This window comes from Carassius carassius, chromosome 25 (assembly GCF_963082965.1).
Source record: "Carassius carassius chromosome 25, fCarCar2.1, whole genome shotgun sequence".
Lineage (NCBI taxonomy): Eukaryota > Metazoa > Chordata > Actinopteri > Cypriniformes > Cyprinidae > Carassius > Carassius carassius.
In genome coordinates, this window is record NC_081779.1 from 12071731 (window position 1) to 12089392 (window position 17662).

Here is a 17662-nt window from a genome sequence, read left to right on the forward strand (position 1 = left end):
TGCTGTGTCACAGTGGTACTGAAACATGAGCCAGCATCAGGTTACACAGCAGGCAGAAATAGAACATCCTCGAGAAGCACCAAGTGCACAGATGTGGCCCTTTGGCATTTCTTATTGATAAGAAAGGCCCTAAATAATTCACTGAGCCACTGCAGGTCTCCAATATGCAAAACAGCATTGAAAGGATACAGGTCTTACTGTAGGTTGGTTTGGTTTTAAGTACAGATAAAACATGTGTTGAGGGTTATATTTAAATGCAGGGTTGAGTTACATGGGATGTCAGCCTGGATCAGAATTTAGGGTCAGTTTATGGTCATTACCTAAAGTGCTCTGTCCTGAACATTAGAAGACTGGGTACAACTAGGTCAACATGGTGGATCTCAGATCCATGACATAGCGATTTGGCTCAAACATTGCTCAATCTGTATGAGGTTCACAAACAAGACACATAAACAAAATTGCTTCAGCTTGCTTATAGCATCAACTGACTAGTCATATTCAGTTATATTTAGTGATTCTGACAACATGTGTTTACACAAATATGCTGATTATTCAAGAGCCCTCGGAGATCAACACTTAATCATGTACGTTTATTCAACATGTTTCCCTTCCCTCGTTTAAAAACATGCAGGATTTGTTTGAATGATTTGCATTGGGGCAAAACAGAATAAATTTCACAAATGAAGTAAACCCAACTATCTCTAAAGGAATATTTACAGTTTAGTACCAATTGAGCTTAATCAACCACATATATTTGGCTTTTATTGTCAACTTGCCCCTCATTGTCTTCCTAAAATATTAAGGTTACAGTAGGCTAATGCACTTAAAATGGAAGTGAATGGGGTTTTCTGTTTTAGCGCAAGAGCACTAAACAGCTTTCAAGTCAACATGTTTTTAGAGGGAAAGAAACTGGTTAATGTTTTCTGTGCAAAGTTCTGATTTACTTCTACAACTTTGCCAAAAGTGCTTTTATAAATGAATAAATATTATCCTCCAAAAATGGCCCCATTCACTTCCATTGGAAGTGCCTCACTTTAAACTTATTAATATATTTTTTAAAAGGCTGAGTTAATTTTTTAGTTGTCGTTGTTCAAATTTAGCCACAAATGCTGTCAGTTTTAACAGGAAATAATGTTTTGATATATTTTTTTTATGAATTTTAAGCTTCACATGTTTGCTTTTAAATCCTCAAAATGATCCCATTTTATTTATACTTTTTTGAAAGAAAACAATGGGTGAATCAGTTTTTTTTTTTTCGTGGCAGTCAACATTATGCCACAAATGCTGTCCATTTTAACAGAAGAAAGTGCAATTATAAAATTATAAGCTTTACATTTCTTCTTTTAAATCCTCTAAATAACTGGCCTATCAATTTCCATTGTAAGTGTCACAAAAACTGTTGATTGAGCTTAACTTGTATTGAACCTAGAATATTCCTCTATCAGTTGCATTATGAAGCAATGTCTGGACAGGCACAGTTGAGGTCAGTTAAATTTTTTCAGCTCACAAACCAGCATAAACAAGGTCATAAATAAGCATCTCGGTGTGTGGCGAGCATAAGTGATGGTCTGTGTGTTTATACTGTTGGCTTGCTGAGAATACCTGCTTCTTTTTCACGACACCTCCATCCACGAGAAACACACAACAGCTTGTTCTTTGTCACTGCAGTGGGAAAGCCACCTTCTGTCTAAACTAAGATCATTAGAAACAAAACATGAGCACTTTAAGCCACTGAAATATTTGCCAATTCACCATGTAAGTTTAAACCAGGATGACTCAATGATGAAGCAATGACCTAGAATGTGTGCTTTTGAAACAAGAAGTTACACAATATAACAATCACAATCCACATGAGCACACCATCCAGGCATCCAATGGAATGCAAGAGCTGTTTCCCAATGGAAACAGCAACAAAATCAGGCCTGTGCAATGAACAAAGCATTTGAGGTTTAAATATAGAACCTTTTATTTACATTTAGAGTAAATAGTGTTGAAAATCTGAAATAAGGCTTAAATACCTACAGAACGTTCGTATTTAAATAGTCAATAACACTTTACATGACAAATCCAGTGACAATGAAAAACGTCCTTGCTTTTTTTGTGTTCTTCTTCTTCTTCTTTAATATTTTCCCTTGTAAGAAAGAGAGAGTTCAAGTATAAAAATTCTCAACAGTGTAAAATAGCCCATCTGATGCATATTCAAAGCAATAGAAGCACAGCATCCATCCTAGACATTGACAATACATTCTAGTGTATAAAGCAGCATGTCCCTTATGTTTCGCCAGGTCTTTTTTTTCTTTTGTCTTTTAAACAGTTCTGGATATGACAAATGGAGATAACATGCCCGAAACAACAGGCCTCCAATAAAATAAATGTCATATGATAGCATGTCATGCTCTAAAGTTCCAAATGTATAAAAAAAAAAGTAGAAGAATTGTACAGTGCACATAAAAGAATTGTATCTTAAATAAATCCTACACCAACATTTTTGGTTAAGTATGTTAATACTACTACAACTAGGCCTACTCAATAACTTATAATAATATGCCATGAGATGAATACATTATATCCATACAGTACCGCTTCTAAGTCTCTGATCTTAGAGCGCAACATAAGTCAACTCAAAATAAATATCTTAAATAGCAGATCGCTTTAAATAGCATTACAAATGTAAGGCACACAAAGAACCCTAGTACTCAAGGATTCGGATCCTTTCTCTATAGTGCTGCTCTGTAAAGAGTTGCTCATTGAAATACATAGACCTTATTACTTGTGCTGGTGCTCAGACATAATTCTTAGTGAACATATAAAGACCAGGCAGATATCAGCTCGTTGGTATAGGGTGAAAAGCTTGCGGGAACCCCTCTCTCTTATCGTGGCTCCTCGCCGTTGTTCCAGATAAAGATTCGTTGCTGGGAGGATGCACATGTCTGTCCTCAATCTTGGAGGATAAGAAGAGTTGACCGACCCAGAGCAGGATGAAAGTGATGAAACTGTGACAGCTCAACAAACGAGCACCTGTAATCTTTCCAGAGCAATCTGTGTATGTATCAGTACCTGTTCCTTCCAATACAGAAATTGCTCCCTGATTCTAATACTAGTACTGAGCAATCCCCCATGCTTTTTTCCCCACATAGTAATCTTTGTGTGTATGTGTGTGTTTGTGCATCCTCCCTTACCCACAGACAGACATTAACACTTAAATTTGTGTGTAACATTGTACCTGTTAATCCATGAGTGTTTTGTAAGCATATAATACAATACGTTTCAGTTTTTTTGTCTTTTCGAGACTGCCTTCAAATTGTTCGATGCCCATTGTGGAGGAGCAAAAGAAAATCTCTCCTGTTCCTGCACTTTGTTTTGTCCCCTGGCGGCCTGTTTGCTTTGCATAGGTCAGGAGATCAATAGAGGAGTCAGGGAAAAGGGGGACATTCAGCATCAAATAGATAAAAAGGTCATTCACAACACAAAACATGCTTACACTGGAACTTTCTCCACTTCACCACAAATAGGTCTACTATCCCTGATTGGCAGAGTTTGTCATTTCTAATTCGCTGCAAAATGCTCCATTTCCCTGATGATCAAAACAAATGCACTTGAGAAGAAGACAGAACAAAAAAATAGCCATCAAAAAATGAGAATAAATATAAAGGTAAGGGGCCCTAGGATCAAAACGATGTGGGACTTTTCCAAGTGTCCTTCGGAAAAATGGTCGCCTACATTAAATGACAGCATCGGGACTAAAGGTTTTGTCTACAACGCACCTATACCACAGTGATTAGTTGCTGCATACCTCCTTTTGTAATAAATATCTTACTCTAATATTAATTATAGAAATAAAGATAACATAATAATGATAATAGTAAAAAGCTAGATTCTGTCCATTTCTGCTATCTTTTTTTTTTTTTGGTTTTGTTGTTTTTTTTTTTTTTATTACAGCAAGTTGGAAAGCAATGTAGTTCCCATCTCACTAATAATCTCTCTATCAATTACTATCCCCCTCCCATACGCTCCTCGTCTTCCTCCTCTTGCAATCAACCCACAACCAGCAACTATTTTCATCACCATCTTCTTCATCATCTAGTAGCAGACACTGGGAGTCGACTCCCTGTGCATCTCCCATCCGCCTCTTTGGTTGCTATTGCATCCGTTCAGCTTGGAGCTGCTGGGGCTGGTATTGACCGAAGGCCGCAGCTGCGGCTGCAGAGCCTGGTGCGGCGGTGGCCAGTGGCTGCTGCATGGCGTAGCCGTAGCCAGGAGTAGCTACGTATCCAGTTGCGGCGGGAGAGGCAGCGTACGGGTATTGCTCGTAGGCTGCAGCAGCTGCAGCAGTTGCGGCACTGGCGTACTGTGCGTAGGCTGCACCTGTGTAGTCGATGTAAGGGGAGGTTGCGGTGGCAGAGGCTGCCGCTGGCTGGATGTGAGGGATGACTACACTGGGCTGCATGAAGGTCTGTGGGTACATGTAGTGAGTGGGGATCCTGTGAGAGACAAATACAAAAGCATGTTAGCATTGCATTATGGACACATCAAATACAGAACCACAACCATAGAGCGGCCAGGCACCCCATTTCCACAATTCAGTAACACCTAGGAAATGCCTGCTAGTGATTAGAAATATAAGGTTGCCAAAATAGATATCTCTCTGTAGAATTGTAGTTTCTATTCCATTATCATTATCAAATAATTGCTGTTTTCATACAGGTTTTTCAAAAAATTCCCCCATGTGTCATTGGTCAAACAAACGGTTTCTCCACTCCCATGAAGGACTTGTCAAGACACTCAAACAAACAAGAGCAATTTAAGCTAGTGCGTACATGTTTAAGGACGAAAGATATTTAAAAAAAAAAAAAGAACATTATGCCCATCAGCTGCTGGTCAAGCAATCAGATGCCCCGCCCCCAAGCTCATGCCATTGGCTGAGCCCCTGTTGCTATGACAGGCTGCTCGGGATTCTCAAACAATGAGAGCAATGTTTTGTTAATGCCTCAGTGTTTACACTTTCTGGAGGAACCAACCTACAATTGTCTTAAAGTTGTCTTTACGTTAACCTGGGACAGGAGAGAAGTATTTAACATTCGAAAAAATACATAAAAGACATTTTAATACTTAAAATGCTAAGTATATTCTGAATCATTTGTGTTAAAAGTCACATCTGTCCAACACCCCTGTAACCGTCCTATGAAATGGGGGAAGGTAGGACCCAGCAGAGGTGAAGAGGAGATGAAGGGAGCATTGTGAATATGTCAGGGCTACTTTGACAGCTGGACAGTTTTCAAAAAGGGACGTTGCTGGCTGTTTCCCCCTCCACACTTAGACAATAAGCCTCGGGCTGGACAGCGCACACAGAGGGGAGTTTTGATGAAATAAGCAATCAGGAACAATGAGCCCATTCTGCCCTTCATTAGGTACCCCATTGCACTTTCAGAGCGCTTTTCACATTTACTGTCTGTACTAAACAGCTGGGTGAGAATTTTTTTAATTAGTTCAGGGATTATAGAATGCATTGAAAGGCATGTGACTCACTAAATATGATTTAATAAGGCAGTAAACTAAATTGTAAAAGACAGTGACATCTGTGAGAATTTAGGGTAAGAGATTCTTATGAAAAACTGAATTGAGTTTATGGTGAAGTTTTGACTTTAAAGGAACTGGGAACAGTAGCTGTTGGGAAGATTATGTTTATGACTGGAATATGATCTAATTACTTTCAATATTTCTGAGTTGGTTTGAAAAAGTGAGAGAACGGTTCTATCATGGCAACCCTATTTGTAGCACACCACTATTATCAATCAAACCTCAACCCCTGACCACCCCAAAAAACAAACTCCAAGACCTCTGCCCCAAATTAAAGAAAATAAGCATTACACAGGCAACAGTATTACCAACATCAGCTCAAAACAACACAACCACTCACAGAATGCCATAAATGAGAGGAATGAAACAAAACCTTCCTTTTTCTCACTCAGGTCAAAGGGCAAAGATGCTCCTATGAAATCTTTCATAGATGCCTTGCCAGCCTGAGGTGACAGCAGGGATCATGTTAATAAAGACTCATACACAGTGAAGACACACTCTACATAATTTAGGCTTCAAACATGGAGTTCACATTCAACCTGCACAGGCACCACAACACAAAAACATCACCACACATAAGTGACCATTCACTCTTATAATTAATAAAATACTAAGCTAATTTAAAACAAGGTGCACAATGCGCTCTTAAAATATTGTCTTAATTAAAGATAAGGTAAACAAACACATTTATTCTGTGATTTAAATGTGTATCAGTGTCAAAAATGAACTAATTATTATTAATAAATAACAAACAACAATTTATTACCAACGATTACCAATTAAAGGGACAATATTTGCTCACTGGATTTTATAGGCATTATTTACTTTTCTGGGGGCACAGTTTCAATTAAATCAATTAACAAAATTAGAAATTAGAATTATTAGATGTATGAGAATGTTACAAATTAAAAATAAAAATTGCACTACAAAATACAAGTAGAGCTTGCCCATGCAAAAGTAATTCTGGGTAGTTACTAGGGCACTGCTATGCAGTTGCTAATGTACTGTGGCTGGTCACAAAGGTGTATTGGACTCTGGATTGTATAAAGAATAGCTTAAGCAGTAAAGTTAGTGCAAACAAATAAATGCAATAAATCTTCTAGTGCTTAATGGATATAGCTAATCACATTTTAAAAGGAAAAAAATTTATCCAAACATTACATAAAAAAAAAAAAAAAAAAGTTGTTCAGTGCATGTCTGTCACAACATGGTCTAATATTAGGTTGGTCTGTTGGTTGTTAACACATTGGAACTCATACTTCCGAACACGCTGTCTTTAAGCAGTAGCAAGTTACAGAAACCTTGCGCAACCACTTTGGTGTTAAATAAAGTGCAGCTGACTCTAGAGACAGTCAGTGCAGCTCTTTCAGTGTGAGTGACAGGGAGGGCTGGACGCTATTTTCTGCTTCCTCTGTCATTCCACACTAAAATACTACTTTCTAAATGCAAGAAGATTTCACCTTCTACATCTTTATCTATTTGTCTTGTGAGCACTAAAGAAATTACTACACATCTGATCAGTCACATGACCATGAGCTAATTAATAATACTCCCATTGAAAACTGGTTATCAGGCTCTTTCAAACAGAGATTAAAATAATTGTTGGTACTGTGCTGGCCATAAATACATCCATTTCTCCATATAGACCACTGCAGCCCAGGAACATTGAGGTTTGTGACTAAATAAAGGTCAATTTTGGACTTGAGTTACAGAGATCTAAAGACACCTGTTGTCATCTGTGTAGATCTCAGCTGTGCAACTATGATTAGGGCAACAAGACCTAGATATATTCTACACACTTTGGACAAATTGGCAAGATTCACTTTGTTGTCACTATCTGGTTAGGGTGTTTTTACACACTATGTGTGATAATGGCATATTTAACTTTGAACTCATGAGAAATTCTACAAAAGAAGGTTACATAACAGGCATGACTTTACAAATTTCAAACCTGACCTATATATTACAGTCAGTCCTAATTTGACAACCAACACTGTTTGATTGCGTTTGGCCCCTGAAAAACCTTTTCCAACCGCTTCGAGGTCAAAGTAAGTGACGCGCTGTTCATTTGACATTCAGTTTCCTGTCTACACCATCAAAAAATGCCTTAACACAGTGCACTAGTGCCAAGCTAGAGGTGCCATCTCAGCAGCAATGTGGCGCATGTTGGGCCTTGTTGAGTTTATCACAATACTAAATGTCAAGAGCTGCCCAGCCCCCCCAAGCCAAGAGAGAGTTTGTGTGACAGTGATCGGAGCCAGAGAGAGAGAGAGAAATGGAGAAAAAGAAAGACAGGGTGTTAAAGAGCGAGAGAAAGCTTCATGCGACTGCAGTGTCAGCACCACAGCCTTTGTGCAAAACAATGGTGAAGCTTGTTTTCCTTAACGCCGCACAGGGCCATGTGACGAAGCTCGCTCAGGGGGCTGTGGCATCCAGACATTTGTTTGTCACAGCAGAGGGCTCACAACACTGCAAACGTGCATGCGTTACAAACTCACCCACACACATACGCACACGCTGTGGAATCCTCCACGGATTACATCATGACACTGAACAACTGCCGGATTTTTAATATGCCTTATGATCTTACAGGAGATTGTCAAGTTGCCTTTCTGAACTGTTGTTTCTTTGTCTTTCTGCCTTTGGCGTGACATACACTACTGTTCAAAAGTCACGGGTGGGTAGAGTTTTTTTTTAAAGAAATGAATTATCCATTCAGCAAGAATGCATAAAAAAAAGACTGTAAATGCATTTATAATTTTGCAAAAAAATTTTTTTACTTTCTATTCAAAGAATTCAGAAAAAAAATGTTTTTTGCAAAAAAATTAAGCAGCACAACTATTTTCAACATTGACAATAATTTTTTTTTTTTCTTGAGCAGGTTATCAGAAAATTACAATGTTTTCTGAAAGATCATGTGACACTAAAAATTTGAGTTATAGATGCTGAAAATTCAGATTTGCCAAGACCAACCTCAAACTTTTGAATTTAAAATTTGCAAGAGCAAGTTATAGGAGGTTTAAGAAAAAGTAATAAACCCATAAATAGAAAATTCTATCATCATTTACTCACCCTCATGTCATTCCATGCCTGTATTTTCTATCCCGAGACATAAAATAAGATGTGAGATCAGAGCTGTTCGTTTCCAGATAGTAAATGTACATGGTGATTTTTAAGTGAAGTGACATTCAGCCAAGTATGGTGACCCATACCCAGAATTTGTGCTCTGCATTTAACCCATCCGAAATGCACACACACAGAGCAGTGAACACACACACACACACTGTGAGCACACACCCGGAGCAGTGGGCAGCCATTTATGCTGCGGCGCCCGGGGAGCAGTTGGGGGTTCGATGCCTTGCTCAAGGGCACCTAAGTCGTGGTATTGAGGGTGGAGAGAGAACTGTACATGCACTCCCCCCACCCACAATTCCTGCCGGCCCGGGACTCGAACTCACAACCTTTCGATTGGGAGTCCGACTCTCTAACCATTAGGCCACGACTTCCCCATTTAATGCCAAGCACCAAAATGCAAAAGCACTACTATAAAAATATCACAAAACAGACTCGTACTCTATACTTCAAATCTTCTGAACCTATTCAATAATTCTGTGCGTGGAACAGAATTTAAGTTATACACCGAAAAGACAAAAGATCTGGTGTCGATGCTCAAATTTGCTAGTTTTGCAGTTCACATTTAACAAATAGCTACTTAAATGTCTTTTCATTGCACAAAGCCATCGTATGGCTTCAAAAGACTTGGAACAGTGGTTTTCAACCTGTGGGCCGCGGCCCCCTAGTCGGTCACGGGTATTGCAGATGGGCCGCCAATTACTAATAAAATAAATAATAATACATTTCATATATATAATTAAATAACAAAAAATAAATATTAAACTGTAACTATGCTTCAACTATTCGAGCTTGCTGATTACTTTAAGAATAAACCGCCAATTTATCTTAGATATTTTTGCTGCATATGCTACAGAACAACAAATTCAAACATGCATAAATGCTGTCAACATGTCCCCTCCTGACTGCTTGCTCCGCTGACTATCTACCCGCTGCTGAGCTCTGTCTGGATCTGGTTTTCCCTTTTCTGTTTCTATTTTCTGCGCGATTTCTAAAACACTTTATAGCACTATTTTCCGCGGCCCTGACCTCCCGAAGTATTCTATCTGAACCAACCAGAATGCATTGCGCCTAGCGCGAGAACAGAACCGACTGGGAATATGCCTAACTCCAGGTTCACACATTGTCTGTGATGTGTTTTTTTTCTGTTCACACTGCACACGGTAAAAGGCTAGAAATAAAAAAAAAAGTGCGAAAATAATTAATTTCTAGCACATGAGCATAGACAGAGTTGTGAGTGCACAGGACGCAGTTTAAGTGAGAGGAGACACGTTTTAAAATGCGCACTCTCACTCCGAGAGAGCAGCGTGTATCTGAGCAAGCAAGTCTGGTTCTGTGACAGAGCAAAGGAAATCTGCGTGCGAAAAGAGAGATTCGCGCTCGTGCATTATTTTAATGTGCTTTTGCGTTACAATAATGCGCTCTCGCTGCTGCTTCTGCACAGCTTACAAACTGTATACACACTGCAAAAGTGTGAACCTGTATAATGTATAACAAATCTATTTCAACACCTGAGACACCACAACAATTAAAAAGTGAAAGTGACGAAAAAAAAGAGCTCTAATGAGCTCTATGAACAATTCATGGCAAAAAAGAAAAAAAAAAATCCCCTGGACACGGGATTTATTTATTTATATTTTATTTATTTTTTTGCCATAAGTATATAAATGTTGTTACACCTTTACTATAGTGATTATTTTGACTTATGTCTGTTCTAGAGACGTTACAACTGCGTCAACATTTTTAAAATTGAAATACTAAAATTGATCAAAGAAATCACGATATGTTTTTTTTTTTGTCCATATCGCACAGCCCTAGTTCATTCAATAAATACAGTTAACAATCTAGCTTCTGAGTACTAAGTTATTAACCCAACAGCGGGGTCAGTACATTTTTTTTCTTTGCAGTGGGCCGCGCAAACATATGTGTTTGGTTGTGTGGGCCGCGAGTTGAAAAAGGTTGGGAACCACTGACTTGGAACATTGTGCAATCATTAAGATGCTTTTATAATGCTTTTTTGTCCCTTTTTAGAGCTTGGCAATATAAAAATGATCCACTTTTGTTTTATGGAAAAGAACATCTCAAACATCTCATGCTGCTTTCAATCTTTTTTTGCATTTCACTGAAGAAGAAAAAATATACAAGAACAATAAGTGGCTTGGGTAAACTACCCCTGGTTGCTTTCATTTTCATACAGAAATGGTCAACAGGGAATTTATAAGGACATCATCTTTTGGCAGGACTCTGGATCCACTGCAGGATGCCTTATAGGGCTAGAGTAAAGAGACGACAGTGGAGAAACATTGAGAGAGCGAGAGCTGAAAAAGGAGGAGAAATGAACAGACACGATGGAGAGGTGAGAGAACGGTAAAGGGTGAGTATGTGTCATAGTCCCTGTGCTGTGAGTGTGACAGGACTCCCAATCAGTGAGCAAAATAAAATCGTAACGTGCAAGTTTGTAGTCGGGCTGTTGGGTTGGTGCGAAGTGGGATCAACAATGGCACACAAAACAAAACAGCACTCACTCCAATAACAAGACACCAGAAAACACAAAAAAGTGAAAGAAATTAAATTAAAAAAATAAATGATCAAAAACACAAGCCCCAGCAATCAAAGAAAAAACGTGAAGAAAATAAAAGGAAGCAAAGTAAAATCATACTTTGCTCCGTGTCAAAGTTATCACTCCTCCACAACACGGAAATTTAGCACCCCAAAACTAGCCTTTTTTCAATTAATTAAAAAAAAGCACACAGTTAAGCTATCAACACCACTTCACAACGGTAAAAAGGCACACACAGCTCTATGTACTATTAAAAGTGAAAGTCCAAACCAAAATAAAACCAACATACATGCATCTGTAATCACCATTTTTGAGCTTGTTTGTGTGTGTTTGAGTCTACAGGTACTGTAGCTACAGATCTGCACAAAGCTCTCAGAGCTATTCCTCAAACCACCAGTTATCTTAACCCAAATCGAGCCTGTCGGACCAGAGAAAGATAGACAACATTGAGTCAGGCTATAGTGTCCAAAGATCTTCTTAATCACACTCTCTAACAGACAAACACACACACACAGACACACAAACATACTTACAAACTTTCAACATCAATCTAATTATATCAAAGTATTAAATAAGATTCAGTAATTATGAATAAGCATTGAACATCATGTGTTCCCTATTATCAATGTATTGAAAAAAAAAAAACTTTTGTTGAACTCTTGAGTTCATAATCTGGTCCTAAAATTGGTTTGATGTTTATAACTACCACTGAACACCTGCATAATCATTTTTCTCACAGTTCTAGGTGTTACTGTTACTCACCCATATGGTCTTTGGATGAAAGCAGGGTGAATCTGAGGGACACCGAAGGTAAAACCTACACACAAAAGCATTAAATGGCATGTTAACATTGCTCTTATTATTTTTACAAAATTACAAATATTATAATCCCAACTAAATCTCTTAAAGATATAGATTGGTGGAACTGCTGTTTTGTAGAAGTTTGCAGAAGTCAGTGGGACTGTATACATGAAGTACAATAGCTTACAGTCAATCACATGATCACATCTCTAATCTCCTTTACAGTCACGGTTTACCATTGATTAAGACCTGAAAACCTTAGGTAAACATCAGCGCATGTACAAAGAAAGAAACTACAAAACTGAAAAATGCCTATGCTTTTGCAGGAACATAAATTAATCAGCGCTTTGTCAGCCAAACCTTGTAGGTTTTGTTGGTCATCATTAGTCATTGTCTCATATATATATATATATATATATATATATATATATATAGAAGAGTGATGCAGCTGTTAACCAATGGCTTCTACTCAGAAATATTATTTTTATGTCTTTGCTCTTCATAGCAACACATAGAAGCCTCACCTGGCTGCATCACCCGTGGCTTAGCTCCGAGATAAGCCAGGTTAACGTTTGCTTTCCTGCCATCGATGATGGGGTTGGGGTCCTTACAGGCTCTGTCTGCAGCAGAGCGGTCTGCCATAGTCACCTAGTTTGAAATAGAGAAGTGTGATGCATGAGAGATACGGATTAAAGCAATAAAGGCTCTAAAAAATAAAGGGCTATGCTAATTCTGGTAACAAAAATATATATCCAAGCATCAATGACCCTATTTGGTACTAAACAGCCAGAGAAAGCCATTGCAGACTAACGCATAATTCCTTTAAACAAAACCCTCCTGGACTCAGTCCCAAATGAGGATTTAAACACAAGCTGGTGTGTGTTACTTGGTGTTTACTCATTTTGTAAGATGTCTGGCTAACAAAAAATAAATAAAATTAAAGACCTTGAGGTCACTCAGTGTTTTCTACGTCTTATTTTGGGTATTATTACGAAGCAGTTTATTGTGAAATCCACTTAGGGTCCCTTAACTGCTGCTGTGTGGATTGTCAAAACTTTACAAGTTGGCTTGTTTACTCAGTCGCTGAGGAACTCTTATCAGGGTGCTTCTAGTCAAACTCGACAGCTGAGCCAACAAGGGCCTCTTTTATACTTCAGTTGTGCACTTTAATCGATCAGGAATATTCTGATCAACGTGCGGCTTAAATATTTACTCCGTGTATTTTAGATTTAAAGGGTCCGTTTACCTCAAAAATTATTACCCGCATAGATTTCTTAGAATACAAAAAGAGATGACAGTCTCAGTCGGAGTTCACTTTCCTTATGTATTTTCTTACATAAAATGAAAGTGAAAAAGGGACTGGGATATTCAGCCTAAGATTTCGTTTCGTGTTCACCAGGACAACATGTTAATGACTGTGGTGAACTGTCCCATTTACAGCACGTTTCAATGTCAGCCAGTAAAAGAAATGCAAGCAGATAGCGTAAAACAATTGTAAAAGTCTAAAAGGTTAGCAGTGACTTACTAAAATAAATAAAGTAAGTGTGTCATAAAGCACGCGCACGCGCGTTATATAGAAACTCAGTGCGTTTGATTATAAAAGTCACCTTCATTAGCTCTGGTGAGTTGCCATTTAAATGTGTTGTGTCACACTGTCACACAGCCGTGACGCAAAATGTTTGTTTCAAAGTTGACGTTTGACAGCCTCTAACGTCATAGTGGGAATACTTACAAATCCATAACCCCTGGACTTTCCAGTCTGTCTGTCGGTAATCACCACAGCTTCTTCTATTTCGCCAAACACTTCAAAATATTTCCTTAGACTGGAATCCGTCGTATGATACGGAAGACCACCGACAAATATCTTGGTATAAGTGGTGTCCTTTTGGGTGGTATGCATCCTCACAAAAATGCTCAAGTGCAAAAAATAATAATAATAAAAAATAAAAAAGGGAAAGTCGATAGTGCAATTTAGGATTGATAATGACCGTGGCACCCCGTTAATATTCTATTTATAAACTTACAAAAGCGATTGCTGAGGAATATAAAACGCACGCTCGCAGATGGGTTTAATGTCAGAGGTAGATTAATGTGGTAAGTAATGTGGAGCGGATTGAACCAAGGATCATCAGGTGGGTCAAACTCCTCTTCCAAACTGACGTGACTTCTAAAACGTGCGTGTGACCCATTCCTAAAAGCACCCGGTTAAACCACACCCCAGAACACTTTGAGGGAGGTACGAGCACGCTTGACCCCACGCCCACTCCACGCGCTGAACAACAGCTGGACGGCGCACAACGGGCATCTGTGTGCCATTGTTCAAGAACTGTAGACATTTCATACAGATGTTATTTCTGGTAATGCATGTCGATTTGAGTCTGATAGGAAAAAAATACTCCAAATGCAATACTGCATGAAAACCCTATGAAACCAGTCTACAGACCCAGCTGGAAAATCAGCTGGAAACACTGGTAGTTTGAGATCTAAGAAAAATATAGGCTAGCTTCAGGCAAAAACTACACATGACAATAGAGATCTGTCAAAAATAAACTTACTTGGTAAATTAAAAAAGGCAGACACAAATTGGGTTAACGCTAAACTCCATATGACCCAATAAATAAGAAAAGAACAAAAGAATGATTTAATCATTTAAAAAAAATAAAAAATAAAACACATTCCTTTGAAGTCTTTGTAGCATTTTTGTACATTTTTTGTATTTATTCTGGGAAAAAAAGTATACAGCCTATATATAGGCTATATACAAACCCGATTCCAAAAAAGTGGGGACATTGTACAAACTGTACAAAGTGAGACATTTTGAAATGTCATGCCAAATATTGGCTCACTTTGTATTTCACGAGAGCTACACATTCCAAAAAAGTTGTGACAGGTAGCAATAAGAGGCCGGAAAAGTTGATTGTACATATAAGGAACGGCTGGAGGACCAATTTGCAACTTATTAGGTCAATTGGCAAAATGATTGGGTATAAAAAGAGCCTCTCAGAGTGGCAGTGTCTCTCAGAAGTCAAGATGGGCAGAGGATCACCAATTCCCCCAATGCTGCGGTGAAAAATAGTGGAGCAATATCAGAAAGGATTTTCTCAAAGAGCAATTGCAAAGAGTTTGCAGTTATCATCATGTACAGTGCATAATATCATCCAAAGATTCAGAGAATCTGGAACAATCTCTGTGTGTAAGGGTCAAGGCCGGAAAGCCATACTGGATGCCCGTGATCATTGGGCCCTTAGATGGCACTGCATCACATACAGGAATGCTACTGTAATGGAAATCACAACATGGGCTCAGGAATACTTCCAGAAAACATTGTCGGTGAACACAATCCACCGTGTTATTCGCCGTTGCCGGCTAAAACTCTATAGGTCAAAAAAGAAGCCATACCTATACATGATCCAGAAGCGCAGGTGTCTTCTCTGAGCCAAGGCTCATTTAAAATGGACTGGGGTAAAGTGGAAAACTGTTCGGTGGTCAGACGAATTTAAAATTTGAAGTTCTTTTTGAAAACTGGGACGCCATGTTATCCAGACTAAGTTGGATCAGTGCTCAGTTCGGAAGCCTGCATCTCTGATGGTATGGGGTTGCATGAGTGCGTGTAGCATGGGCAGCTTACACATCTGGAAAGGCACCATCAATGCTGAAAGGTATATCCAAGTTCTAGAACAACATATGCACCTATCCAGACGTCGTCTTTTTCAGGGAAGACCTTGCATTTTCCAACATGATAATGCCAGACCACATACTGCATCAATTACAACATCAACATCATGGCTGCGTATAAGGATCCGAGTACTGAAATGGCCAGCCTGCAGTCCAGATCTTTCACCCTTAGAAAACATTTGGCGCATCATAAAGAGTAAGATTTGACAAAGACCTAAGACAGTTGAGCAACTAGAAGCCTGTATAAGACAAGTCTGGGACAACATTCCTATTCCTAAACTTGAGCAACTTGTCTCCTCAGTCCACAGACGTTTGCAGACTGTTATAAAAAGAAGAGGGGATGCCATACAGTGATAAACATGGCCTTGTCCCAACTTTTTTGAGATATGTTGATGCCATTAAATTTAAAATCAACTTATTTTTCCCTTAAAATTATATATTTTCACTGTTTAAACATTTGATATGTCATCTGTTTTGTATTCTGAATAAAATATTGAAATTTGAAACTTTCACATCATTGCATTCTGTTTTTATTCACAATTTGTACAGTGTCCCAACTTTTTGGGAATTGGGTTTATATATATATATATATATATATATATATATATATATATATATATATATATATAGCGTCGGTATGATATAAATATATAATTAATTTAACTTGATAAAATATATATTTTTATGGGAAAATGGCAAATAGAAAATAAGGCTGAATCAAAAACTCAGTGTGGCCCATGGAATCTATCAAGATTTCATGAATTTAGAAATTCTAAATATTTGAAATGTTGCAAAATGCTGCTAACAAAAATGTTTCCAAACACTTTTTTGCACTTGGTTACTAATAATAGACATAGCTATCTGTAGATAAGCACAGAAGGAAACCCATCATATCTTATAAGGCTGATAAAAGATAAAAGAGATAAAAAATATCTTCAGATGAAGGCTCAAAAACAGACAAACATAAACTGATGTGTTCGTGTTAAAATGCAGTTTCATTGAAACTAAAAACACAGTGAGTGTCTGGACATGTTATCTGCGTCCCTCAATGAGTATCTCTCTGCAGCATAAAAGCATTCATTTTATGTAGTCAACATCTTTCATTTCTTTTTACACAATTTGTTTTCCATATTATGGAAATTTGAAAAATTTTGATTAACATTATATATATATTATGTTCTGTTATATTTAAAAAAAAAATGAGTTCAGTGGTCACCATTTGATTAGAATTATTTCACTAATACATGACATACAATAACATGAATTTTTAGAAATATGCATACTTCAGGACATAGCTGCTGTTTATTTCAACATAAAATTAAAATCAGTTAATAATTAATTAAAAGTATAGTATAGCATTCTAATGTTTCCTTGACATGTGAAAGGCACATATTTACAACAATCACCGACAATTACAACTGCTGATGACAGACCATCCCGATCTCCTTTAGCACAAAAAGAACAGACAATTTTCTAGGTCTCCATATAATTGGGAGGAACGTGATATGTCACCAGGTAAATTATTAAACAGCCTTCTCATTTAGACCATAAAACTTCCAAAGCACTTGGGTGATGGAGTTTTTGTGGAAGCTTGCAACCCGAGAACTAGCCTGTGTAGTGTGACCCGCCAAGCCATGTGGAGATCCTGACGCTCGTGGATGGATAACTGAGGCGTTATATAAAAAATATCAGGTAGGAACTCGATCCAGAGCATCCATGAGTCAACTAATTTATTCATTCCGGGCCACACGCTCATTAAGCTGCGAGTGGAGGCGCTGTGAGGGAGATGGCTTTGTGTGTCAGCACAGTTACAAAAGGAGGCCTATCCTCTTTCAGGGGTTTGTCTACATTTACCTACAAGACATTGACTTGATCTTCTTTCCTGCACAGTTTTATGGGCAACCACTAGCCTGACTT

The 17662-nt window shown here is 38.2% G+C and overlaps 1 protein-coding gene across 1 annotated transcript; it reads right to left on the bottom strand.

Moving 5' to 3' along the window:
• Positions 1-2528: 2528 nt before the first annotated feature.
• LOC132104199 (RNA-binding protein 24-like) lies at positions 2529-14243 on the bottom strand. The gene is made up of 4 exons (XM_059509485.1): positions 13803-14243; positions 12595-12718; positions 12032-12086; positions 2529-4481 (listed from the first exon to the last, which is right to left on the bottom strand). Exons 1-4 carry the CDS (start codon positions 13968-13970, stop codon positions 4139-4141), a joined length of 690 nt encoding a protein of 229 aa, XP_059365468.1. The 5' UTR covers positions 13971-14243; the 3' UTR covers positions 2529-4138.
• Positions 14244-17662: the final 3419 nt, after the last annotated feature.

Bases quoted from the DNA above. Each gene is read 5' to 3' on its own strand.
- LOC132104199 (XM_059509485.1), bottom strand. From the start codon at position 13,970: ATGCATACCACCCAAAAGGACACCACTTATACCAAGATATTTGTCGGT. The intron at 12,087-12,594 runs GTGAGGCTTCTA...TTTTGTGTGTAG, and splicing joins GCCACGGGTGATGCAGCCAG to GTTTTACCTTCGGTGTCCCT. The intron at 4,482-12,031 runs GTGAGTAACAGT...TGTCTCTCACAG, and splicing joins TTCATCCAAAGACCATATGG to GATCCCCACTCACTACATGT.